The sequence below is a fragment of the Lineus longissimus genome, chromosome 10, assembly GCF_910592395.1.
Source record: "Lineus longissimus chromosome 10, tnLinLong1.2, whole genome shotgun sequence".
Lineage (NCBI taxonomy): Eukaryota > Metazoa > Nemertea > Pilidiophora > Heteronemertea > Lineidae > Lineus > Lineus longissimus.
The window spans coordinates 18,789,436-18,817,077 of record NC_088317.1 but is presented as its reverse complement, the minus strand read 5'-3'; the positions used below and the strand labels follow the sequence as shown (position 1 = coordinate 18,817,077).

The 27,642-nt window shown below is 43.7% G+C and overlaps 3 protein-coding genes across 5 annotated transcripts in view; 1 reads left to right on the top strand and 2 right to left on the bottom strand.

The window, feature by feature from the left end:
• LOC135494529 (glutamic acid-rich protein-like) overlaps positions 1–18,857 on the bottom strand; it is a 44,600-nt gene extending 25,743 nt beyond the window's left edge. For both annotated transcript variants that reach the window (XM_064782580.1, XM_064782583.1), the window contains exon 1: positions 18,720–18,857. The gene's annotated coding sequence lies outside the window, so the exon portion shown is untranslated. The remainder of the gene's footprint in view (positions 1–18,719) is intronic.
• On the top strand, positions 8,837–10,632 carry LOC135494793 (uncharacterized). The gene is made up of 2 exons (XM_064783076.1): positions 8,837–9,376; positions 9,637–10,632. The coding sequence occupies exons 1-2, from the start codon at positions 8,860–8,862 to the stop codon at positions 10,113–10,115; spliced, it is 996 nt and encodes a 331-aa protein (XP_064639146.1). The 5' UTR covers positions 8,837–8,859; the 3' UTR covers positions 10,116–10,632.
• Positions 18,858–19,559: 702 nt separating the features above from the next.
• Positions 19,560–27,135, bottom strand: LOC135494607 (organic cation transporter protein-like). Of its 2 annotated transcripts, none has more exons than XM_064782736.1 (9): positions 26,960–27,135; positions 26,251–26,597; positions 24,851–25,079; positions 23,698–23,893; positions 23,335–23,568; positions 22,299–22,439; positions 21,895–22,098; positions 21,384–21,456; positions 19,560–21,077 (listed from the first exon to the last, which is right to left on the bottom strand). In XM_064782736.1, exons 2-9 carry the CDS (start codon positions 26,533–26,535, stop codon positions 20,862–20,864), a joined length of 1,578 nt encoding a protein of 525 aa, XP_064638806.1. In that variant the 5' UTR covers positions 26,536–26,597; positions 26,960–27,135; the 3' UTR covers positions 19,560–20,861. The 2 variants fall into 2 exon arrangements, with proteins under 2 accessions (XP_064638806.1, XP_064638807.1); XM_064782737.1 differs by having other exon boundaries at positions 26,251–26,594.
• Positions 27,136–27,642: the final 507 nt, after the last annotated feature.

Sequence of the window (27,642 nt, the reverse complement as noted above, 5' to 3'; positions counted from 1 at the left end):
TCTCATCGACCCTACGCATCTCTCTCCACTGCTTTCCTTCACCGGCATATGCAATTGATGAACCAGTCTCGCGGTAGCCCTGGTATTTTGTGTAGTACACTATCACGGCCAATCTTTCGGGCAAGTTAAAAATTCTGAAAAATTTTCAAAGTCAAAAAGTTTTTGAACTGATGATGTTGCTTCATTTTGAGCAGGAAAAAAAACAAGTGAAAAAAAAATTTTGAACAGAAATTTTTTCATCTTTCAGTCAGTTCAATACTACGTATTTTGTATGACAAGATGTTCTGCGACAATTTGAAGAATATTTAAGATTGAGAATTTTCGAGGTTTCGTTGTTTGTTATGATATCGCTACCAAATGCACGTAATGATAAGCTGGTCTGCCTTTTGACCTCTAAAGACACCAAATGCTAACAGAACATCATATGATGTCCGTACTTCTGTGGAAGTATGATACTGGAAGATTCTGTAATCGGAAATTTTAACGAAAAAAAATGTATGCTTCCTGGAAAACAGAAAAGATGCCCGAGTGAGAAAAGCGCATTAAGCACAATTGATATTGCAAGATGCGTCACCCATGGTGAAAACGACACCAAATGCTTGCTGGAAGCTTGCTGGAAGCTTGCTGGAAGCTTGCTGGAAGTCAGTGACTGGTCTTCTCGAAAAAGAACTGGTTGGAAATCAGTGTCTGGTCATTCCAGGATGGTGGAGCGAGTTTTGCGCTGTGTGTCACTGCATTCAGTGCATTGATATTATGCCTTTCTTCAACAGAACATTTCATGGTTCAGGAGAATGCTATCACTAATTCACCGGAATCACTTTTTCTCCAAGACGCTCATTCCCCAGTGTGTCATAGTCAACCCACAGACCCTCAGCAAGACGTGAGAAGCATAGAGGATGTGAATCAGTGGCGATGTTAGAATTTACCTCGCCTATAATACGTCCTGGGTCTCCTCAGTATGTGCTTCTTGTAAAGAAAGATTAGAAGGAGCCTCTCCAAGGACTTGCTTGGCCTCATGAAGCATGCCTCCATGACCAACTGTATTGAGAAGAAAAATCAACTCCGAAGAACTGCAAATTTTGTCATGAGGGCAGGATTGACTGTCTGGGAACACGAATCATGTTAAGAGGTCCGATACAATCTCATTATAATTATCAAATACTCTTTCAGACAAATACATTTAAGTCAAAGGGGAAGTTAACTACTATAGCGCTGTCAAGTTAAGGTGTTTTGGTCATATCGAATTTTTGATGGTCCAGGAAACACATACGCCAAGTGTCTGCGTTGTATATGGTCAACATTCATTTCCATTATGCACATTGAACCCTCTGGCAGGTGACCAATCTATCTCCCGGATAGAGGAGAGCAACCCGAGCCTGCCATCAATTAACACAACCCGCCATACCTCTCGTTTCCAACCATGGTGTTGACTCATGATTAGACGCGAGGGATCGGCAAACCCTCCGTCCCCACGGCGCATGACGAAAAGAAAATAAGAATAGAATCAAGATAGAAAATCAGTCGGTCGTCTTGAGTTAAACTCTGCGATCAAATTTATCATCTGAAGCTTCGGGAGCTGGTCTCTGTATTGTCGTGTCAGGAATTCAATTAGGGGTTGGTTTTCTACTGTAAGTGTGATTTGGTTGATCGTTTATGTGCTTAAGCTTTGCCTAACGTGGTTTTGTAGTAAGATAAAAGGTGTTGAAGTGAAAAGGCCTAACGAGGAGGCAATTTGCCGCATGAAGATAACGAAAAGTCTCATCGCAAGTCATTCTTTCACTCAAGGTCGAAACCTTCTGTAGGTTTTTTTTCCCGTAACATTCTTGAATATTCTAAATTAAGAGCATATTCAGTTTTCGCCATAGATGAAGTGCGACATGAGCTCGGGTATTAAAACCGTGCATGTAAACAACGTCATGGCTGATTAATATCCTGGTGATATCCAATCATGCATCGTCTCTGATTCCGCCCGAACCTACGGCAGCAGATAAACAGAATGATATATCATCATCAGGCTTAGGTGTCAGGAATTACCAAGGAATAAGTTGATCAGCGGATGATTTGCCTTCAATGACAGTCAAACAAAGAGAGACGAACGTGCATAACATCTCTTATTTCCACCAAGCTGCATGCTAGCGTTCTTTCAGCGTCTACTCTTGCTCTGTTAATATGGACACCAGTTGGGGCATCTGATGAGGATCCGGATGTAATAGTCTTCGATTTAATCTCAAACCGCCCAAAATTATCAGAGTCGGAAACACAGCTAGAGAAGGAGTGATATGCGATGGACCCTGGTACCTAAGATGTTCTAACTGATGGCATGCAACCTATTGATCAATACCAGCAATAGAGAATGGACGTTTTTATACTGGTCTGATGGTCGGAGTCATTACCGCACAGTTGTCCCTGACATCTTAATGGAAATCAATGTAGAAGCTGATATTTCGTGACGCATTCTGATTAATGAACCATCCCAGAATTGAGGGAGTTCAACAACAAAGACTGCGGTGGTTACTGGTGCAAATTGTGGCTCATATTTCCGACGCCAACGCAATTTCCACACAGCCACGTGACGTTGAAAGGTGCAGTCTGGCTCTTCCGCTCGCGTAGGCGTCAATGAACCAAACACGACCAGAGCTTCATGTAGATCGAGTATTAGAGTAATACATTCCCAAGTTAATGGGTTCTTCAAAATACACTACTGCATTACGCCCCTAGAAAATAAAAAGGCTTTTGGCCTTTATCTATTTTCAAATAATTTCCTCATAAGATAACAATTCACTATTTTGGGTAAACCTATACCATTTTCCGCCATTAACAGAAGTATGAATAACAACGAAACATTTATCTTCATGTTAACACTGAAGCGGTGAAGTGCCGCTTCACAGAAAAAGTAGTTTCAATAGTTGTGTTCCAAACACTGTTTGTTGCCAAAAGTGTACAACAATGAGCCGAGGCACTCAACTCTCCGGATATCAACTCTTGTTAGCCTCCACTTTCATTTTATTTATCACTGGGTCTGATCAGCTACTGGCGTATAGTATTCCCATGGTGACGTTGCCTTGGAAACCGATTAATTTAATTAGTACATGTGGTATTTAGTGCGAGTGGCATATGACTGAAGCATCTTTGGTATCAGGGCAGAATGGAATAAAGCTCCACTCACGAATGATGATTATCCCATTCATTTAGAGTGCTTGTTTTTTCTCCTTGCCTTTTTTAGCAAATTACATTACCGGGTTTCAACATAGAAACGCTAGATTTTGGGTTTTTTGAAAGCCTGTTTGAAATCAGCATATCAAATGGATTCTTAAATATCGCTCAAGGACTGATATATTGATATCAAAAGTAAGCGTTCCTGAGGCGTTCGATGTCTCCGATAGGCGGTCAATAACTGGTGGGTGGCACGGTAAAGTTGATCAAACAGTGGTCGTCGGTTCTTGTTAAACGCCATGGGGATCTCCTCATTATAAGAGATGTTTTATTCAGACATTGGAATGACTAAGTAAAATTGGAGGGAAGAGATACCTTACATTGTGTTAAATTTACATAAGGCAGCATATTGGTAGTCAAATATCGCCCTGGGACTGAAATACTGATATCAGAAGTTGCGTCCTGAAAGGATTGATGTTCCTGACAGACTCGGTCGATAGCTGGTGGGCGGTAGGATAGTGTTCATCAGGCGGCGGTGTGTGCCTCTAGTTTAACGAATGGAGATACCCCGATTAAGAAGGATCTGGCGTGTTCCGGCATCCCAGAAGCTGGAATAAGGATTTTCTTATTCCTTCTTTGTGTTACTTTCTGAAATAAGGCTCGATAGATGTAGGCAGGTTAGACTTTATAACTGCTGTATAACTGCTCCATGGTCTATTTCAATTCGAATGATCAACGACGTGATCGATTCTAATACATGATATTTCGGTCGCGGCGCAGTAATAGTGTACTGAGCCCTGAGGTCCGTAGATTGGAACTACGCTCTTGCTCTCTGCTACCATGTAACGGAGCAAGAACTGCAAGCTCCACATCTCGTCTCATCCAGCAAAGCTGCGCAGTGGAAGCGTGCTCGCCCCATAACCAAGAGGCCAGTACATCGAAACTACGCTCTGCTACCATGTAAACGGGAGGTGGAAGTGTGCCGGGCCCATAACCCACAGGCCAGTACATCGAAACTACGCTCTGCTACCATGTAAACGGGAGGTGGAAACGTGCCGGGCCCATAAGCGACAGGCCGGTACATCGAAACTACGCTCTGCTACCATGTAAACGGGAGGTGGAAACGTGCCGGGCCCATAAGCGACAGGCCGGTACATCGAAACTACGCTCTGCTACCATGTAAACGGGAGGTGGAAACGTGCCGGGCCCATAAGCGACAGGCCGGTACATCGAAACTACGCTCTGCTACCAAGTAAACGGGAGATGGAAACGTGCCGGGTCCATAAGCGACAGGCCGGTACATCGAAACTACGCTCTGCTACCATGTAAACGGGAGATGGAAACGTGCCGGGCCCATAAGCGACAGGCCAGTACATCGAAACTACGCTCTGCTACCATGTAAACGGGAGGTGGAAACGTGCCGGGCCCATAAGCGACAGGCCGGTACATCGAAACTACGCTCTGCTACCATGTAAACGGGAGGTGGAAACGTGCCGGGCCCATAAGCGACAGGCCGGTACATCGATACTACGCTCTGCTACCATGTAAACGGGAGGTGGAAACGTGCCAGGCCCATAAGCGACAGGCCGGTACATCGAAACTACGCTCTGCTACCATGTAAACGGGAGGTGAAAACGTGCCGGGCCCATAACCCAGAGGCCGGTACATCAACACAACACTCTGCTACCATGTAAACGAGCGGTGGAAGTGTGCCGGGCCCATAACCCAGAATCTGGTACATCGAAATTACGCTCTGCTACCATGTAAATGGGAGGTGGAAGTGTGCCGGGCCCATAAGCGACAGGCCGGTACATCGAAACTACGCTCTGCTACCATGTAAACGGGAGGTGGAAACGTGCCAGGCCCATAAGCGACAGGCCGGTACATCGAAACTACGCTCTGCTACCATGTAAACGGGAGGTGGAAACGTGCCGGGCCCATAACCCAGAGGCCGGTACATCGACACAACACTCTGCTACCATGTAAACGAGCGGTGGAAGTGTGCCGGGCCCATAACCCACAGGCCAGTACATCGAAACTACGCTCTGCTACGATGTAAACGGGAGGTGGAAGTGTGCCGGGCCCATAAGCGACAGGCCGGTACATCGAAACTACGCTCTGCTACCATGTAAACGGGAGGTGGAAACGTGCCGGGCCCATAAGCGACAGGCCGGTACATCGAAATTACGCTCTGCTACCATGTAAACGGGAGATGGAAGTGTGCCGGGCCCATAAGCGACAGGCCGGTACATCGAAACTGCACTCTGCTACCATGTGAACGGGAGGTGAAAGCGTGCTGGCCCCATAACCCACAGGCCGGTACATCGAAACTACGCTCTGCTACCATGTAAACGAGCGGTGGAAGTGTGCCGGGCCCATAACCCAGAGGCCGGTACATCGAAACTACGCTCTGCTACCATGTAAACGGGAGGTGGAAGTGTGCCGGGCCCATAACCCACAGGCCAGTACATCGAAACTACGCTCTGCTACCATGTAAACGGGAGGTGGAAACGTGCCGGGCCCATAAGCGACAGGCCGGTACATCGAAACTACGCTCTGCTACCATGTAAACGGGAGGTGGAAGTGTGCCGGGCCCATAAGCGACAGGCCGGTACATCGAAACTACGCTCTGCTACCATGTAAACGGGAGGTGGAAGTGTGCCGGGCCCATAAGCGACAGGCCGGTACATCGAAACTACGCTCTGCTACCATGTAAACGGGAGGTGGAAACGTGCCGGGCCCATAAGCGACAGGCCGGTACATCGAAACTACGCTCTGCTACCATGTAAACGGGAGGTGGAAACGTGCCGGGCCCATAAGCGACAGGCCGGTACATCGAAACTACACTCTGCTACTATGTAAACGGGAGGTGGAAGTGTGCCGGGCCCATAACCCAGAGGCCGGTACATCGAAACTACGCTCTGCTACCATGTAAACGGGAGGTGGAAACGTGCCGGGTCCATAAGCGACAGGCCGGTACATCGAAACTACGCTCTGCTACCATGTAAACGGGAGGTGGAAACGTGCCAGGCCCATAAGCGACAGGCCGGTACATCGAAACAACGCTCTGCTACCATGTAAACGGGAGGTGGAAACGTGCCGGGCCCATAACCCAGAATCCGGTACATCGACACAACGCTCTGCTACCATGTAAACGAGCAGTGGAAGTGTGCCGGGCCCATAACCCAGAGGCCGGTACATCGAAACTACACTCTGCTACCATGTAAACGCGCGGTGGGAACGTGCTGGACTCATAACCCAGAGGCCAGTATAGCGAAACAACGCTCCGCTACCATGAAACGGAGCTGTCTAATGTATCGAAAAGAAGTTTTGACAAATGACACAGCAGATCCCGCACCCCTGGATCGTCTCTGATTTCGCCTTCAACCTCAATAGGCCATTTATGAGGGAATTCTATCACAATACAACGTCTTCATGTCGCATCTTTGAGAACTTCTTTGAACGCCAACCCCCCCCCCCCCCCCCCCCTCCCCCATGCCATTCCCCCATTAATGAGGCAGATCTCTCATACATGACGTTCTCTTGTCGCTACTTCGACAAGCCGACATATCTCCCTGACAGCAAAGAGGCATTTGAGGAACATGGTGTTGACAGCTCAGTGGCAACTGATAGAGATAGGATTGTAATTAACCCATCCCTTCCAACAATCGAACGAGAGAATTGTTTTCTAAATAAAAGTACTCTAATATGGAGTCAGAGGGACTGTATAGACATATGGAGGTGTAGTTTTGAACCGATATACTGGCATATCTCGTGTGACCTCGAATAATCAGCCAATCGTCACTTCATTAGATTCCATATTCCTGTCGCCCAACCGCCAACAACCTTAGGCAACTGCAGATTTGGTGCGTATCTCGAGCAATGAAACAACGTTGATTTCGGTATTGATCTTTTTCTATATTGTTTCTAAAGCAGTTAAATGAATGACATTTCTAACAAAGAGACTGATCTCAAGATGTGTTTTAATAACAAAATCTATTGTAATCACGCGGATAATGGAAATGAAAGCAAACCATTAACCTATTATACTCCGTCTAATTCATGGTGTTAGACTCGCTGAAGCCATGTGAACACAAAGGACAAAACTGCCTTAGGGTACAAAATCATCATTGTGGCTACTTTCATCAATTCGTTTCATACAGTTATCGATCTCGCGAGATATGCATTACCAGATTGCCCGACGTGAATTTAAGCGAGTATCTAAAACACGAACCCAGAACAGATCGTAGAAAAACCTCTCCGATCAGAGTCGCTTTGGCGTTTGTCGGCTTAGACGGTTAATAACTGACATATTCAACAAAGTATGTCACGTGACTGATGCGTGTGAGAGTCAAAGGGATGGAATTGCTCAGCAGACCGTGAATCGATCGACAGAAGCGCTCTTGACCGGATCTTCGTGTTGAACCAAACTATCTGATTGCAAGCAAATGCACGCGATGCAGTTTCGTTGAGGAGACTATTCGGCATGAATCGACAATAATTTCAAATGATAAAGCTCTTCGTTAAATCAATTTTGTCGATCAGATGGTCGGTTTGTTTTCAATCATTTAATAGATGAAAGGAGTGATTAAGGGGACTACAGTGGAAGGCTTTCGATATATATACCTATAAAAGATTATCCTAAAAACTACCTCAGACCATCAAGCATGTCAAAGGAATCATTCCTAAGCAATAAGTGAAAATATCCTTTCATCACAGCTATTCCATTACTAGCTAATAAAGGTCATGTCGCGTGCTATTCAAGTCAACACGTACATGTCTGTCCATTTCAAAACACGTCGAATCTCCTCTTCAACTGCCATCGTTGCTTGCATGTGCGTCGTCCTGGTGACCATCCGTGTGGTGAAGCCGAGTAAAGCTTCAAACGGGCGGCCGCGGATGATAACAATCCAATATGGTTACGTCGAGATCAAGGTTTATAACAAATATTTCTTCCGCGAGCTGTCCTCTACGAGGTCAACGGTTGACTGCGCCGTGGCTTGTTTGAGGGGCTACGTGCGCTTGGCCTTCCTTTACGAGAGAGCTGGGCCGTATTGTAGATGTTATATAGTCGGGTACAGGGAAGTCAGGGATGTCAAGACGTGCGCCAACTATGGAGAGATCAAAGACAGAAACAGCACTTCAACTGAAAGGATTATGGTTACAAAGGTAGGGTAATCTTGAGTCAATCGTATTGTAAGCTGTAAGGGATGACTTTCTCACCATGTTTGTATTAGTGGAACAGGAACGACATGAAATACACCAGCAGGACCCTACCTCCAAATAGGATCATTCAAAATTACAATAAAGGGGCATACTGTGCTGAACGAGATGTTCTGACCATTACTACTTGCATATCCTTTTACAATTCCCTAAATAGGCAATGGTTGGTAAGTAAAAACATCTGTTAATCTGTTTTCATTAGGCCAGAGTGATGGGACTCGGGGGAGTGGCTAACAGTTTCAGGTTAAAGGGATAGCGGAGATGACCCTTGCAGTAACATATTCACCAATAATATCCTATTATACTGTATTATGCCGGCAAGCGGTGCGCGATGTGAAGTTATACGGTCAGGTCATGTGTTCAAATCTCATCAGCTATTCATCTACTCAATGGAAGAATACATAGCTGTTCTCATCAACGCAGCTTCAAAACAACTCCTTAAAGGACTGTTACAGTTGAACTTTGTAAGTTTGGGTACCGTCTATGTTCGTCGTCTTTCCGTTTATATTAGGGCGACCACGAGATGGATATATCTTCCAGCAAGACATCGACATGACATCCATCTTAAAGATGACTAAACGACAACGAAGGAGGACTCGTGTAGGTATCCAGAACCATGCAGACTACGTCATAATTTACGCCAACGTTGGCCGAGTTTTCACGATACTTTCGCTGTCACTAACCCGTTATGGTGAATATGTATTGGAGAAGGTGTTTGAATTGAAACACAAAGTGAGTGTGGTTTGTTCTTACGGGGAAGAACTTGCTCTTCGATCCAAAGGACGTTGGGATGTTTACCAGTTACTCGAGGAGACCGGTGGCCCGGTGATTCCCATGAATCCGCCCTGTCCGCAGGAATATGAATGCACAGCGCTGAAGCTGATGAAACTGCTCAAGTACGGATCAGTCACGGTATTGGCTCAGATACAGATATACGAGGGGAGGAATTATAGGAAGGATCTTGTGGTGAGGTATGACGAAAGCAGAACAAACAGCAGTGGTAGGTACATTGCCAGCCCCAAACAAGTTTTTCTCTCACACAAGAACGGTAGATACTCTGTAATAGTATAAACTTTCAGGTTGCAACTTCAATGATGTTAAAAGTGTTTGAATTTTGTTGCAAAAATATAATTTAAGTTGATTCTTCCAGTCTGCTGACCGTCATGACCGTTTTCTTAAGGCTCATCAGACAACATGCGATATCTAAAGGTCATTGACTGCGCGTGTAGGTGAACATATTCTTGTTTTCCCCATTCATAGATGCCGTCAACATAACACTGGGTAACGTGCGGAAAATAGCTGAAGACAACAAAAGAAGATTGGCTTTATTTTCGGCGGATAGAGAAGGCAATGTCATCATACTACTAACCGGCGGCACCGGTAAACCAATACGCGTCTGTTATCACTGGCAGAACATATCATACGCCAGGCAATGCTTACCTGTCATATACCCAGGACTTGGGTTACGGGCCACGCCAAACTCCGCATCTATGGATGAAGCCAATGAGCGGTTCATCCTTACCGTATTGTTGGGTCGCAAAATGCTCCTTCTGAATAGTGTTGATCTCTCTTGTTTTAAACGTAAAAAGAAGTTCATTAAGCCTGATATACAAGCCCCAAGTGCAATTAAACAAGATTTGATGTTTCTAGGCCATGGATGGTGGGGCGATATTGTGCAAGTGAAGAAGAGGGCAGCAGGTTTAGTCACGATCTATCGGCCCGTGTTGGCTTTCCGTTGAACACTCCGTCAGCACGGGAAACTCGGTGATAAATGCTGGTGAATGCTGGTCCCCTGAACCCATATTCGTTGAAATCCTTCAGCAATAATTTACTGAAATAGCTGAGTTTTGCAGGTGTCATGATTGCATAAGGGTGATACCTGATCGGTCTAAAGTTTCAGGAATAGTGAAACGTTTCATGTTGGATAAGTGTTTGGTAATAAAGCACAGATTAAATGACCGAAGATCAAAGCTACATGCCCCTTATTAGATAGAACCAGCCTTTCGTCCATTTGTAAATGTTTTTGTCCACATCATTCGGGGTTTCGAGCGGAAACTCCTGGTAAGACTTAGTTTTGGTGTTATTAATCTATTTTATTGAACAAACTTTCAACACCGCCAATCTAACGAGTGCTGAACACAAGATCCGACTCATCTAAATGTCTTTAAGGACAGGCCTGCTGCTTACAACTTCAGAAACTGAATAGATGTGGAGGGAAGGTAACTGCGCCGGGTGACAGCACTTTTCTGTATTTCTTGAACAGTCTGTTGTTGCGTTGATGCTAACCTATACAGGGAAGCACAAAGTAACGGGAACAGCGAACTGTTTCAGAAATGATTCAAACCTCCTTTGAGTGGTTGAAGGAGTTGAAAGCAATCAACAGCTGAAGGTTACAAAAGAGCACGGCCTTATCATTTTCGCACTGGTGATGGTGTGTTTACGTTCTTGACACATATTTCTATAGTGCTACGATTTAATCATCAGGAAAATAAAACACCAGAGGTCATATCTTCCGTTAGATTATATCCAGCACTTTTTATGATAGGTTTCATCCATGGAATATATAAAAACAGTAGTCACAGCAGCATCCACTCAAATATGATCACTTGAGAACTTGCAAAGTGTCCGATGTTTACAAACGTAAGCGGTCCCTGGATATAAGTACTCGTCAAAGGTATACTTAGCAGTTATGCCACTTGTTGTTGGCGCAGACTCTGGTAGCATCCAATCCAATCATCTTCTATTGACTTTCGTGGTATGGTATAAAAGAAGTTTCATACCAATCTGCGCAGGATACTTATTGGATCTTGGCGGCCCATTCAAAACATCCCATAGAAATCACACGAGCTTGGAAGAATAAAAATGAATCTTGCACCGACATCTCCTGCAACCTCGATTGTGTATCTTTCTTTTCCTCACAAAAAGCCGATTTTCACGGCTTATTACGGAGGCCTGTAAAGCCAGGGTGATGGATACCGTCCAGACTAGTCTTGCTGACAATTCCCTCGGCACGTGGACTAGTATGATTACGGGCATGATCAAAGTTGCTGGCTCCGGACACTTTAGGGCGACCGAGGCAGTTTAAGACAGGGCAAGACAGTATACTGGCCAGTTTACTAGCGCCTGTAATAAGCCTGTTTATAGTTCATGGTATCGTTTTTGGCTGCCATTTGGAACTTGCACTAGACCCCGTTAGCCTGCGTAATGTCCACGGTATCGTCTGTGGTGACTGCTATAGGAAACTTGATCTGGTTGTTCCCTCGTTATCTGGTCTGCGGGCTAAATGCCGCACCATCACAGACTGCCAAATCAAGTCTCAGATCTTAAAAGAAGTTTCTATAATGTGGTCAGAGCGGAGGAGACTATGTCCACCTTTTATGACTTCGTCCATTTAGGTGTAAAAGACAAGGCCCAAACCCACTGTATTCTGCAAAGGCGGAACAGGGAGGACATTGTTAAACATTTTATTCAAATTCAACATAAACTATGGAAATGTGTACTTTATGCCAGTGTATACTATCTTACTCATCAAATGGTTAGATCTGCAGCATCATTTATTAAGTGTGTAAGTGATCAGTTGTTGTTCCTGCATTACAGAGACGAGGTGACTGTGGCGTTCATTTTCCTAATCTCTCGCCGACCAAGGGTTAGATCTGCCTTATGTACTAATTAATTGCGCTCTATAGCAACCTGCCAGTGGGAAGCGATGGCATGGAGTTTTTATCATGCCTGACATTTAGCAATGTCTGTCTGCATTAGCCATTGACGTTATTTCCTTTGATAAAAACTGAATCCGGTCAGTTAGAAGACTAATTTAGGATTGGTTGTCTCTCAGACAACCATGATAAAAAGAGCAGTTGGGTTGGAGACATAAACATTTGTTAGTCTTTAAGAAGCGCCGGAGGTGGCGGTTTGGAAGAAGCTTAGCACCATGTGTCACATATCGAATTTCGATAACGAGACCACACGACTATCATTCAACTCGGTATGTACAGACAAGAGCATGGAAAGTGGTTTGCCCACTAAGGCGGGAAATCAAACAGGTGTGAGACAGCTTAGATCAACATTTTACTAGATAGACATGCAGTTTTTCAATAAAACATGTTGCAATGCTAAGGTTTCATTTTATAATGTTCAACGTACTATCTGTATATGTGCCTCTGTTTTGGACCGTACCGGCCCTAACATACTAGTATACCCTGCGAGGGCGGTATCGCTTCCTCTCCATCAATCATATTTACCTCGTTTCGTAGTGTATTGTATTCCCACTCCTGTCAACTGTGCCACGCTAGCAAAGGTGGAGATTGATATTGATATATGGATCGAGTAATGTAAATGTATTGGCGCAATAATGACTCAGACCTGATACTCCTACTTGGAAATGATGGAGAGTAATGAATGGATGGAACAAATTAGTGTATAACAAAGGAGAGGAATCAAACTGGTAAGTGCTTTGGAGCTGGCTGGTCGGCTGATGATGTGGTTGTGATATCCGGGGTAAGCGAAATCCTGCTCAAAGTAAGTTGTTTTTGGATGTTACACTGTGTAACACGCACTTCGGATTACGAGACATACACATGGGTAATTCAAAAGTTGATGGCAAGCAAGGTGGATGAGGCGAATTCCATCGCCAGGGGACACCGATATTTGTTCTATGGCAAGACGAACTGACTATACGCCTACCTGGTTTAAAGATTTGGGCCCCACTCTACATCTCCGATTCTGATCCCCTCCTCGAATTACCCCTGCTCTCTAACACCGATATGACATTACTGCACATCAAGACCCTCGCCACAGAACTCGAAAAGTCGTCACTTATGATGTCCAACATGCGATACAGCCATCACAGTCGCCTATAATTGCCCTCCCCAAGCATCCAGATTTTCAAAGCACTCATTTGTTTCCCACCAATAGCTTTTAACATGTCAGTTTTTAAATGCATCTATTTTAGGGTTAGCTACCCATTTTAGGCAGAACAAATTTCTGAGCTGCTACATTTTCTGGCAAGAAGTAAAAAGATATATCAAAAATGTCAAGATCAAGATGAATAAACATGTCCCAGTTAATGCTGGCCCCGATGCCAGTTCTTATGAAGAAATGATGATATTTAACAGCACATTTATGTACACATGTAACTGTATACGACCTAACTTAAAAGACTCTTATTAGAATCTTATAAGAATCTAGCTGGATTTTCCACTTTCTAACTGTGATGACTTGCTCGTTGTAAACCAAACACACGTTGCTTATCTTATCTTTCCCTGCCACGACCGATGTTCTAAGAAGTGCTGCCTTGTTAAATTTGTGTTGTATTTTTTCATGCAAATCATGCACCTTATTCCTTTGAATTGACTAGAATGCCATTAAAACGTGCCGTTTTAGGATATTAGCGTGTGAATCTCTCATTGAACTCAGAAAAAAACATTTGCCACCCGATGCGTTTCATTAGGTTAATTAGCCTATCGTAGCTTGTAATAAATTACGAGATGATCCATCCATGCCGAGGTGAGATATGTACACCTTCGGCGTCTAATTAGCAGCCACGATATGATGCACTTTTAGTGACAATTCAATAATATAGGGTGTTTTGATGCCTTTGCCATCAGCTAGTTAGATTGATTCATGCTCGAGTAGCAGCCAATTTATAGGCTGAAATGAAGTTTAGGATGCAAGGCTCTAGTAATCAGGCATTTATAGGGGTAAGAGAGATTATAGGTCGGGAAGTGCCTTGTTTGTTTCATTTATATCTTTATCCATGCCCAAGGCAAGATTGGGATGACACAGAACCGTGGCTAAGTCGGCACGGACTACTCTTCTAAACAGCATGAGAACTGAACTATTTAGTCGCGGCCAGAAAGAACACTTTCTTTGTATCTCGAAGTTGTGGTTCAATTGGGAATCAAACTAACGACCTCTGAGGCGACTAACGCTAACGTAGATTGTGAACACAGGTCGAACCGCGCCACTTTCACTGGCATAGGGCCGCGATTATACACAAGTATGTAACGTGTCACTGTTTATTTTTCATGCGTGACATGAAGAACGAACAAGTCATTTCCAAAGAGCGGGCTACATACGATTCACGATGTCACTTTTCACTTGTCGTGATTTCTAGCCTGAGTCAGTTATCTTGTGACTGGTGAAACATGACAAGTGACAAAGCGAATTCTGTCGAACTGCAGCCGCAGGCGAGCTTGACTGAGGCGAGAAGAAACAACGCCGCTACCCTGCAATAGTAAACTGGGTGCCGGGAATGAAACGAATATATACTAGCACTTCGGAAACTCATTACTAGAAATCATTGAGCCCATCTGCTCATCACCCAGTCGCCTTCAGGTTGTGTATCTAATGACTGTTCCCTTGTGGAGCGGGTTTTCTGTGTTCCCAGTACGTATGACCTAGTGACACGCCACACACAAAACGAACCTTCGTTTGGCTTATTGGAGGCTTTCATTGGTTGTACCACGGAATATGAAATGGAGACACTGGAAACAACGACAAAGGAGAGTTAAGTTCGTAAGGGAACAGTCTATGATACCCAGCATCGACTCAATGACCAGGTTTGTTAGACTTACTCGACATTCGATGTTTCTTTTAGTAATACCAGAGTCGGGTTATCAAAGTGACGAACTGGCTTGTTTAGAGTCCCAAACGGCCCGAACATATGAAAGTGTCTGGTGGCGACCTTAGCCTATCTATTGACTTGTCCAATTATCACCCATTTGTCCTCTGATAACATCGCGCTCAAAATACAACTTTATGAATACGCTTTAATGAGCTTTCTCAATATCACGGATTAGACGCGCTTTGGCGGGCTCTCTCATCGGATATTAAGAAAGAACATCTGGGGTACGTGGCTCCTCTCCAAATGGAAAATTAGAAGAATGCGTTGTATACATCTCGTTCGATTTTGCTAGCGGGCACATGTTCTCCAGGGCAGTTATTTTCAAACATCTCCAATAAATCGCTCTGGCTCCGTGTCCCTTAAGGCACGATAGTCATAGCGACTGTTTGTTGTCATATGTTTCATGCGAATATTACCAGATAATGCAACCAAATAAATCAAATAGTTATCAAATATTCATCATATTGAAAACACGGCATATCCTGAAAACCTAAACTATTAAAAAAAAACATTTTAATGAGCGTCTGCATGGAAACTTGCGTTATGCATATTTAGTTACTATTATTAAATAAATATTCCAGGACCTGAACTGATAACGATTTGCACTCCGCTAGCTAGAGTTTAAAGATCGTTTGGAGTATCTGGCGGCTTCAAGGTTGAGAATGGCATGAAGCTTTTTGGGTCGGATTTTTTGTGGCAGTGTTAACGTGGAAGTTCAAGATGTATACCATGTCCCAGTTAGAATAACTTACTCATTTTAGAGGGAAAGGTTTCATTCATGTACATTCGTCCTCAGTTTTGTCCTTTGATCTTCAATTTTAATCAAGAAATCCTACCCTACATGTACTTATTCTGTTGAACAACATATCTGAGCCGCTGACCGTCAGTGTACCTAAAGGAGCAACCAACCTGTCACGTCAATTCATTCCCTTGACTTCTTAATCAAATTCCCCGGTCGTTGCCTGATAAGACAGAGGTCACCCTGACTGTCGCGCGGGAAGATTACCAGATTGTCACAGCGTCTGGAGGCGACTTCGCTATTCAATTGATTAAGAAGTTGTTGGGTTTTCTGGAACAAGCAATTGGAACGAAGATACTCCATTTTTTAGCAATCTTGTTCTTCAAAAAGTCCGTAGCTGATCTGATTCCCTTCAAAAAAGGAAAATGTTGGGTCTGCTTGAGCAGCACATTATGATGTTGATGCCACACAACTCCATTCCTAGTAAATCTTGTAGTCGAAGCAACCTCTTACTGCCATCACATAACGCCCAGAAACTGGAAGATAATTGCCACATACATCTCTTCTCCAATTCCGTGATAGTTAAGTATTTGTTGCAGTTTAATGTTTCTTAATGATCCTGTTGGGAGAAGTCTCGGTCCTATTGGAAGCCGTTATTAAATGAAAAACCAACATATCGCATGCCCTAATGTGTCCCTTTGACGATCACACAGGCGGGTAACTGTACATTTATCAGAGTTTCACCATACCTCTCCATAACGATTTAGTCGCAGACCAAACTCATGATCACCCGGCGACAAGGATATCAGATTGACGTCATTCACCAGCAGGTTATCCTCTGAACACCGCCCATGATTGGGACAACATAGGGGCAACAATTATCGCATGGAAGCTATAACGATTGGTAATTAGGAAAAGAGCTCACGGCATTAGCTGCCAATTTCCTGGCCTGCATGGCGTCACCTTAATGGACTAACGTCAAGGTCATCATTGGCGGAGGGCTTTGAGATGACCTCCTACTGAATATCTTCTATTGCCTCCATATAGATGGTTCTAACAAAACTTACAGACCAAACTCTCCGAGTGTCGACTCCAGAAAAATATTCTCCATTCATCATGCCACTGAGATGAAGAGTACTCTTAGATAAGACGATTATTGTTTACTGCGTACACTCCTCCGAGCGCTTTGAATGATGAGAACGCGTCATAGTGAGACATGACTGAGGCGGCGTATGTACATTACCATTGAGGTGCTCGGCAAATATCAGCTTTGATATCAACACATGTACATTGGAAATAGTAAGATAGTATTTCCTATTGGAATCGTCTCGTGTTGTCTTTTCATTGAGGATAATAGGCGTACGCCTACATGATGCGCACTTGTTCGGGATGTCGTTCACGGCGGTTCACGTTCACGGTTTATGTTTTACTTGTCACGAGTTAACTGACTTAGGCTTGAAAACACGACGGGAGGGTGACCCCGTGAATCGTATGTAGCCCGCTCTTGGGTAGTGACTTGTTCGTTCTTCATGTCACGCATTAAAAGTGAACAGTGACACGTTACATGTGAAAACGTGAACTCTATACAATCGCAGACTAATGGGTCAAACTTGGCCAATGGACGAGGTGTAGATGCCCCTCGGTCAGCTTAGACGCGCGCCCACAGTATTGATCTTGAGGTGATGTTTAGCCTTCTAATCCAAATTACATCGTATCTTTTAACAAACTTGTGCCGTACAGCTCCAAGCCATTACAATGATCAATCACACTGAAGATACTACACAGGACGTGCATAAGAAATGTTTTATGGTACCATGAAGGTACTTAATCGACCAAATATGCAAGTGAGGTTTTAGCTTAGCCACAACGACGCATGAAGAACGCTGCTACTATCATAATTAATGGCACTTTCCCGAAAAGCTATTAGAAATTACAGATGATATTTAAAATGAAATTGATGCTAGAAAAAATGAAGAACTATAGCGATCAAAGTAAGATCACATCTGAGGCAACAGTCTTTTTTGGCAGCCACTGTGGCTAAGTTTACAAAAAAGAGACGTTATGCACTATAACGTGTCATGCATTATGTAAGATGCTACAAATTACACTCACAGACCATATTTCATTGAATTTACATTACAATGGGCAAACGCATAATAGGAGTGGGCGACTAATTATCGCAACCCTTTCTTCGGAGATAAGAGGCTACTGCTACTGCTGACGAATGAATTAGGGCCGTAAAGACGAAATGTTCTGATCACGCCTTGACAATGTAGTATAATGGTATATCGCCCGGCTGATGAGGAAGGCGTAGTGATGCCAAGCGACGGATCACAAATGTAATCCCTTTTATTTCCTCATCATCTGTTGCTGACCTCTGCGAATGGTCATACCCATGGTTTACCCGCATGTTTTGCTATCAGACAGTTCAATCAGAGGTGGGCGAAGGTCAAGGACATCCGACTGGTGACATTGAATCGATGGACAAATGGAAAACCTGCCGTTATTTTATGTAGCAGAGAGTAAGCGAAGTGATCAGTATACGCCTTGAAGTCCACCACTCATTTGACGCAAGATATTCCAAACTTTTCCGGTTAAAACATGGATTGGGCGGGTTTAAATGTCACAGGTTCCACGGCACTACGTAAAAGACTGTCTTAGCAAATGAAAAACTCCAATGGGTTTCGAGGTTCTGAAAAAACATCTCAGGATTTTTCACACTGGCAAATGTCTACGGGGTGCATATCTTGTTTTGGCCGAAAACCATAGCAGGTCATTACATTGTATTTTCAAGCGTTCAAAAAACTCTATTTCCGAGAGTGTCGGGGCCTCAGGCCGAGGTCAGTACGTATGGTACACAGTCGGTTGGTCCAGCCAGGGTCTTCTCCCCAAGCTCCATATAAGAAGCAGGTTTTACATCGCAAAACATTACATTATAGCATAAGAATGATAAAAGATGTTGAGTGAAGTGGTTCCTACCTTGCTGCAGATGCGGCTTCTATTGCCCCTCAAGCACCAAAATTAAGATATATTCCCTTCCCCTAGCTAGAGTGCATACTCCCGGGTTAGAAGCAGAATAGCAGTACCGCCGTGTCGCTACATAGACTGTAGCATGCTAATGAGTTGCCAGGGTGATCGATGCAACCTCGATACAGGCGTCGTGATAGCATGCTAACGCTCATATGAACCTCGTCTCCGGGCGGGTGGTTGGATGTTGCCGTGATTGTCATAAAATGCTAACACTCGGTGCTATCGATTTTTAACGCGCAGTTGGCTGTGGCAATTTTACATGAATATTCACTCGACTTCTCAGGAACTATGCTGTCTTTGAGGTCGATTCGTACCAGTGGCGATCCAAAGCCTGTAGCCGCTCTTGTCCACCCTGCGTCTGCTTCATATAGGTACGTATGTCGAGACTTGTTTGCTCATCTGACTAAGCGAAATTTGCAACCAAAGGGGTACTACGTGTAGCTTTAGTTTAATTACCCGGTCAGGATACTGTATTACAACACTCCAAATATCGTCACTTTAGGTCAGGATACTGTATTATAACACTCCAAATATCGTCACTTTAGGTCAGGATACTGTATTATAACACTCCAAATATCGTCACTTTAGGTCAGGTACTGTATTATAACACTCCAAATATCGTCACTTTAGGTCAGGATACTGTATTATAACACTCCAAATATCGTCACTTTAGGTCAGGATACTGTATTATAACACTCCAAATATCGTCACTGTAGGTCAGGATACTGTATTATAACACTCCAAATATCGTCACTTTATGTCAGGTACTGTATTATAACACTCCAAATATCGTCACTTTAGGTCAGGATACTGTATTATAACACTCCAAATATCGTCACTTTAGGTCAGGATACTGTATTATAACACTCCAAATATCGTCACTTTAGTGACTTACAATAGGAGACGATAATGCCAAGTTAAATAAACGCTAGCGTTAGTGAGTTGTTATCAACAACTTGTTTTGAATAATAAGGTGCAGGTCTTCTATCATAGGATAACCGACTATCATTAACAGTCACAACTTGGAACTATTTCTGACAAGAGATGAGCACAGTGGTACCTGTCCAAAAGGTTTGTGCACATCATTATACCAAATGTTCCCTTTAAGGCTGCGATTTCAAGAGTTCACGTTTTTACATGCGGCGTGTCACGTTTTCATGCGTGAGATGAAGAATGAACAAGTCATTTCCAAAGAGCGGGCTACATACGATTCACGAGGTCACTTTTTACTCTTACGTCGTGTTTTCAAGCCTAAGTCAGTTAACTCGTGACAAGTGAAACATGACAAGTGACAACGTGAATCCTATGTAACGCCGGCCTTGGTGGGTCGATGTTAATGTAAAATTCAAGATGGGAAACACACGGAATAGATTAGTTGGATAATTGGCCATCGACTTGAAGAGGGGACAGTGATTACAGCATGTTTGGCCGATTGGTTCATCTGTGATCTTATACTTCACTGTCTCTGGAATATTGGAGCTCATTTCCCTTCTCCAGCGGGAGAATGAGAAATTATTGTGATCAATCTGCTTTGAAATTGACATAGGTCTAGGCCTGATTGTAATAGGTGTTTGTCATGTTCATTTATTGGGCGCGTATAGTAATGCACTACGAACAAATAGATCACTTCTCCACTGACTCTCTATAGCATTCGTGACGGCATGTGTGACTGTCCAGTGCACCTGCACGCCATGAACTCATGGACAGAGTCCATAAATCTTCTCAGATGCTGAGGCCAACCTCCACACACTGCTCTGTCACACGGTGCCACAGAATCTTTGCGATTGGAGAGATTGTGAAATTGTCCAGAATTCTAGCGGTGAAGTAAGTCAGTCTGGTTGCTGCTTTGACCGGTGACTGCGCGTCAAAGCGAAATGACCCAGGCAATAGACACTGGGATTACCTCTTGGAAGTCTCGCGCACGGGGATGCGCAGTAACTCCGTGCGCTGGGCGAAAGTAATGCTATATCTTTTACCAAGCAAACTGCGCAAGCGAGTTGCCCCAAACAAGGGACGGAAGAAAAGTGGGTGGAGAGGATCTCAGTCGTTTTGCGCAAACACATCTGAGGCAGCCGAAACCATCATCTCCCTTTAGCAGCTATCGCCCCTTTCTTCAGAGGTTTTCTCCATCAGGTCCGTCGCCTCAACTGTCTTCATCTCTTCTGCGTCCTGTTGTCTCTTCCCAGACGGTACCTCCTCCGGAAGTGGTTTGTTTAGTGTTTCCGGTATGAAGATCATAACGAGGACGATGCTGATCGTAGCGAATGATCCAAATATGACGAAAGATGCTGGTGGGTAGAGAATACCCTGGAATGAGATATTATTTATCAGTCAACGATGTTTGAGTGAACTACCTGTGTGACATGATCAGTGACGATGTAATCGCCCTGCATGTTAGTAAGGTTTGACGCGCCCTTCTGTTCTTCAAAGTGATTCCATGCCGAGGACCATGAAATTGAATTCATTTCTGATGGCACCACACGTACAGGGTAGTACACATTATGGCCAGCCTGTCCAAGGCCTTAACTTCCAAGACAAACCAACGTCTTTGAGTAATGTAATTTGGAAGTACGAGACTTAGTTTCGCACCCATGAACGTGCTTCTCGACTTACCAGTAGCACAATTTGAGGCGCGAGGACTCCAGCAAGTCGATTGGTGAAATTTGCATTGCTTGTTGCGAGGCTCCTGCAAAAACAATTGTTATTCCAGATAGGAGTATTGTAAGATACGTGTACTTAGCTTACTTCTTATTCAGTGTTGTTTACATGAACAGTTCCAATTACATGAACATGTAAACAGAGTCGGCATCTTATTTTGAAGTAGTCCCTTATCATGGTAGCGTTGAAAATAAACCCATATGAACAACCAAAGAAAAGAAACCTCTCACAAGCTTGAAAAGAGATTTTATCATCGTGATGATAACACGTGTGTTGCTATCGTGAAAAGGGCAACCTGTACCAACGCTAGAACTAGTGTGCGCTAGCGGTCGCCTCTCTTTTAACGACTACTCCAACCCAATACGAATAATGGTGAGGTATGAGTAAGTTGCCTGGCACAAAGTAAATGCTGTAAAATCTTGTGATCAAAGATGACAAGGAAATTCGAACACGTCGGACATCTTACCTGATTAGAGTAGGATACAACTCCGAACAGAAGATGAAAGCACTGCTCCAGGCTCCTGACATACCTCCGAATGCTGTGATCACCAACCACGTGGTCACCATAGGGTTGTCCTTGAGGTAGCCTGTCAGGTCCAAGATCATGATGGCGAAGTTGCAGACGACAGCGAAAGAGAAATAGATCGCGAAGCCCCGTTTGCGACCAATCCTTAAATTCAAATATTAAGGAAATACTTCAAAAGGAAGTAGTATAGACTGATGCATATCAATAAACTTGCCAGAGATCGTACACTCATAAACGTGTGGTTCAAGAAAATAAAATATTACACGATGTGACCACGTACGTGCTACTGTCGACCATAAATAAGTACGTCGATTTCTTTCTGATAGAAAACGTATTTCCCTCACCATGTCAAGTTCAGAACGAAGAAGGCGGTCAGACGACTGAAGAAGTTGAATGTGCCCGTCACCGCCATGTTGGTGTATACAGTCCCTGTTAGGCCACTCGTCATTGTCAACAAGCCATTCTCCGCCAACGAGAGAGACATCCTGTAACCAAAAAAAACATATCAGCCCAGCATTTCACAACACAATGATAGGAACATCCATTCGTGAGCTGAAGGAGTCATTGTATTCACCAGGGCAACTCAGCCTAGTTCAAAACAACTTTATTACTAACCCTTGCGTTAACTTAACACAGTGTTACCTCCTTCAGTTTAGTCCATAAGACTTAACGCCAAGATAAGTCTGACCCAAGTGTTGGTGAAAAAAACTGATTGGAACAACTTACTGGGCCCCGAAAACTCTATGTTACGTCGTGATGATCTGGGTGAAAATTACATTTCTCGAAAAGACCATTTGTGACCCGCTCTACCAAAACTAGGCGCTTGTCGCATCTGAACTTGACAGGTTGATACGGACTTGTTGTTCATTTCCCTATTGTAGACCTTTTGTTGAATGTGACCAAATCAGTTTGTAATAGATTTCACAAAAGGTCAACAATAGGGAAATGAACAACAAGTCCGTATCAACCTGTCAAGTTCAGATGCGACAAGCGCCTAGTTTTGGTAGAGCGAGTCACATTTAATCAATTACCAAGATGGGGGCCCTTGTATTGTATCCATACCACATAGTACATCAACTTACATGCAATAGATTCGTTCTAGAGCTTTTTCGTTAATTGGTCAATTTCAATTTGACAGACAAATTGAGCGATCAACACGAATGTTCTGTCATCAGTGAAAGTGTGCTGAGCTCAGAGATTGCGCTCTGCTACCATGTAACTGAGATGGGACTGCGAGCTGCACAGCTCGTTTCTTGCAGCAGAAAACAAGTCATGAGCAAACAAATACTTTTCACTCTGGACCTCACAGGTGTTGGGGTTGCAGGTTTTAACTTAGGAACTCCGTTACTGATTTCCCAGGGTGATAAGATAACAACCTACCAAGCGAACATAATAACGAGAGTTCGCACTGCATACTTCTTGGTCCGAAACAGTGCCACATATGTGTATTTCTTCGCCTTGGCGGCTACCTCCCCTTCCACGTGCGCTATCCTCTTCAGCAGAGACACATCAGGGCTAGGCTTCCTATTCGCTTTAGCTATCATTCCAATCCAATACATCGCTTCGTCAAACCGTCCTCGCTGGATGGACCAGCGGGCGCTCTCCGGCATAAAACTGGAAAAAGAACTATGGATGTATTTTTGTGTCCTTCAAATGAGAGGTGTTTTCAAAACGCGAAGCACATTCTTTTTAACTTTTCAAGCACCACTTTTGAAAATACATGTAAACATTCTGCCTACTTACAACCAAGCGAACGGGAAAAAAGGTACACAGAACAACCCGCAGGCGAAGGATAGATGCTGCCACTTCCTGATTCCGTAGGCGAGGCCGATGGTGATGAAATACCCGATCCTCCATCCCATCCGCAGGCTGACCGCCACACGCCACTTGGAGCCCACGTACTCCATGGGCAGGATGGACGATACGACCGCCAAACTACCTGCGGTTAGAAGAACAACTAGAAAGAGCTTGCATTCACAGGATCCCAGTCGTTCACTCCTTGACCACTAACGGAAGTTTTCAGAGGACATCAAGGTGATGCATTATCGCATTATTGTTTAGAAAGCTAGCTTATCGAATCCTCGGCTGAGTTAATTGAATTATACTTCATGACAGAGTTATTTTGGAACCCAACAATACGGGGAAGAACTGAGTATGAACACAATCAGAAACATTGTGACAAATCAAGCAAAAGGCCCTTCCCCAGATTCAAACTCATGTTCCAGATGCACCAGCAACCAGCATTGGAATTCTGTTCTCTTCACCAGCACTGATCAAATAATGGCGAGGTTGCACTCTATAATATCTATGAAAACCTAACATTCGTCAGGACAGTGAACCTGCCTAATAGCATGATTAGCATGAAATTCATTATCGTAATTTGCCTGCTGGCACTATTCACTGCAGTTATATGTATCATTCTTATCACACAATATGAAATGACACCCAATCATTTTAGCTGTCATTGAAATTATCGGTTCAGAAAATACCAGTCAGAGACCGTTTATTTTAGAATCGCAGGTACAAGCCTAGACCACAAAGGTTTGAAGAACATGAAACACTCTCATATAAATCTCATAAAAATTTTGATCATTGACATGACCTAAATCGAATAACTACAAAATAGGCCATATTTCAAAAGTAATAAAACATAATCAGGTCAATGTCGCTAAAAAAGGATATACCTATAACAAAAAACGATCCGGTGGAGCTTGAATTTTAGCTCCACCCTCGCTCTCGCTGTTAAGGCAATCCTTAAACTAAGGCTTGAAAACACGAAATGAGTGTGAAAGGTGACGTCGTGAATCGTATGTGGCCCGCTCTTTGGAAATGACTTGTTCGTTCTTCATGTCACGCATGAAAAGTGAATTCTGTCATCTCCACGTGTCTTTGTTACCTGCGCTCAATCCATTGATCATCCGTACGGCTAGATACGACTCAAAGGTTGGCATGAACCCTAGGCAGGTCTGTGTGACCATAACCAGCGCCCACGTAGCCAGGATGACCATCCTGCGCCCGAACAGGTCTGCAAGCTGGCCTGACACCAGCGTGCCCATAGTCAAGCCCAGGAAGAACAGGCTGACAGTCATTTTGCCCATGTAGTAGCGCTCACAGATGAGGTTCCACTGAAAAACAACAAATGTCCTTACTCTCCGCTGGTTGAGGTCAATTTTATGAGTGGTTTGCACAGTACTTAAAAAACATAAACATAGGAATATTGCTCTTGGTCATGTATCACACGATAAGATAATAGTAAATGTTTGAAAAAAGTTCTTAAGATTCCAAAATAGGAGTTCCGTTTTCTGGTCAATGGACTAGTAAACTAGTAGAATGTTCACATCATATTGTCACCGGTCGATGGTTTTAATCGGGGTGGGGCGTGTCCTCCTGGCCTCCGTAAGATGTCGTCCGGGATTGCAGCAAATGATAGGGTCACTAGAATGGCTTATCAAGAGGTCGGGAATTGAATCAGATACGCGGATACGAGAGGAAGTCGTTGAATGCCAGTTATAGAACCACAAACAAGAAACGAACTGTCAGATCATGGTAGTCACTAAATTCCACACAGTAATTTCGGTTTGGTAGATTTTGTAGCCGATAATGTCACAGTATTTCGGTGAGCTTACTTCCACACGTAATTGAAGTAATTATTTCAGCCCTGAATCTAGATTGAGATTCTGCTCGGAATGACTGTTACGCCCGGGAGCGGAGATGAAACTGAATTCTGCTACCTTGTTGAGAGCTGTTCGTTCTAAATCCGTCCCTTATTTAGGTATCAAAATCACTAAATATGGAAAGAACGGATCTTCAAACCTATAGAGAGTGCATCATTGCATTTTTTGTGTAATTTTTGTTTTCTTGAGATTTCCACGAAGAAACTTTTATCATCGTCTGAAAGTTCAAGCTCAAATTATTATCTACCTTCTACTATCAGCTTACACAGGTGTTAAGATGTTTAGAGACGGTTTTTCCAACAAATGCACTTCACTTGAACCTTTTTCCTTTTTTTAGTTATAATTGTCTTTTGCTAAATTTGATTGTGTACATGAAGTACACGAGGGTGATGTAGTAGATGACAGTTTAAATTGTTATTTATACAGAGGAATTACATTTGTATATCACACAAGTGGGGGTCGTTTAACGTAGATGATCGAGTGGATATGTGAATACATGTTGCGAAAAGGGTAGGATATATATTAGGTGAACTCAATCCACGGGCCCTCGCCTGGCGCAACGGATCCAAGGCAAGTAACTGAGGTCGGCACAGATCAACCAATAACACAAAACTGCACTTACCTCTGTAACAATTGAGGTAAAGCCCGCATCGTAGGTGATATTCGTGCAGTATACCCCTTCCGTAGGACACTGGTCAGTCCTGTTCAGACCCTCAACTCCGAATGTCCGATTGACTGGATCACAGCTCCACGTCGGGTTGTTACTCTCCGCAAAGATGAGAAAGTAAATCGAAAGCGCGATAGATGTTTCTTGGATGATGCTAAATGCTATTAGGATCCATTGCATAACCCCGATATGCCCAATGACATCGAGGACTTCTTCAAACTTTGGGGCAGCTTCCGCCATCCCTGCTGAGGTAGATGTTCAAAGACTGTTCAGCAGCGTGTGAAGCGCAGTTGGCAAGACTACTGCAAGTAAGGCAGAACCATCAGCGGACGGGCGATACTTTGATGAATTCAGGCTTCACGCAAAGCATTATATTTCGGTAATTAGAGCACTTATATTCCCCATCGTTAGATATGATAGATATTGTACCTAATGAGGTTTCCCGACAGGTTGTTTAAGTCATAGTCTCTAAAAATCGGTTCACATTGTCACTGTTCATATTTCACTTGTCACGAGGTAACTGACTTAGGCTTCAACACACGACATGGGGGTGAACAGTGACATTGTGAATCGTATGTAGTCCACTGTTTGGAAATGACGTGTTCGTTCTTCATGAAAAGTTACATGTAACAAAGTGAACTATATAATCGCGGCCTAAACTTACCATACGGATGGAGACCACCCTTCCGAGTTATGCTGTGTTGCCGGGCAGGATTTGGTCTTGTTACCGTGCAGAATAACGTGGTGATGCTGGACCAGAGCAGGGATTTGACGATAAACTTGGACCGTGCGCTTTTATTCTGCCGTAATGTCCGACTCAGTGTTGTCACGAGAGACAGTGTTATAAATACTTGATATGAACATTCTGTTTGCATACTCGGGAGTCAAACTGAAACTGCGGTCTGGGCTACATTCCTAGACATTATCAGATGGCCTAGAATGCGGTGGGTCAGTGTTCGCTCGTCTCATAACCTCTTTTTTCAGTTATCACGAAGCAAAATCGCCCTCAGTTGAAACCTACTCTTAACACCGTTTAATATGCATGGTTGTATACCTTTGTCGAGTTTGGCTATTCGCGTTAGGAAACAAGCACAGCAAAAATTTCAACAAAATACATCATGCGTGTATGTACCTATATTAAGGCATGTAAGCTTATGTTTGAGATATAGCCGCAACAAAATAAATATTAGCGATTTCAGCACCGCAATAGACTGCAAGGGGGAAACTGTGAGAGGAACAGTGAACTGCGACATCAGGCCGTGGCAAAGAAATCAATCACATGAGAAAACAGCGTTAAAAATTCAACTGCCATTGTAACAGAGAGGCAATAACATCCACTTTCAAATC

Bases quoted from the DNA above. Each gene is read 5' to 3' on its own strand.
- LOC135494793 (XM_064783076.1), top strand. From the start codon at position 8,860: ATGTTCGTCGTCTTTCCGTTTATATTAGGGCGACCACGAGATGGATAT. The intron at 9,377-9,636 runs GTAGGTACATTG...CCCCATTCATAG, and splicing joins AAGCAGAACAAACAGCAGTG to ATGCCGTCAACATAACACTG.
- LOC135494607 (XM_064782736.1), bottom strand. From the start codon at position 26,535: ATGGCGGAAGCTGCCCCAAAGTTTGAAGAAGTCCTCGATGTCATTGGG. The intron at 25,080-26,250 runs GTAAGTGCAGTT...GTTGTTTTTCAG, and splicing joins TTACCTCAATTGTTACAGAG to TGGAACCTCATCTGTGAGCG. The intron at 21,078-21,383 runs GTAAGTCGAGAA...ATCTCATTCCAG, and splicing joins CGCCTCAAATTGTGCTACTG to GGTATTCTCTACCCACCAGC.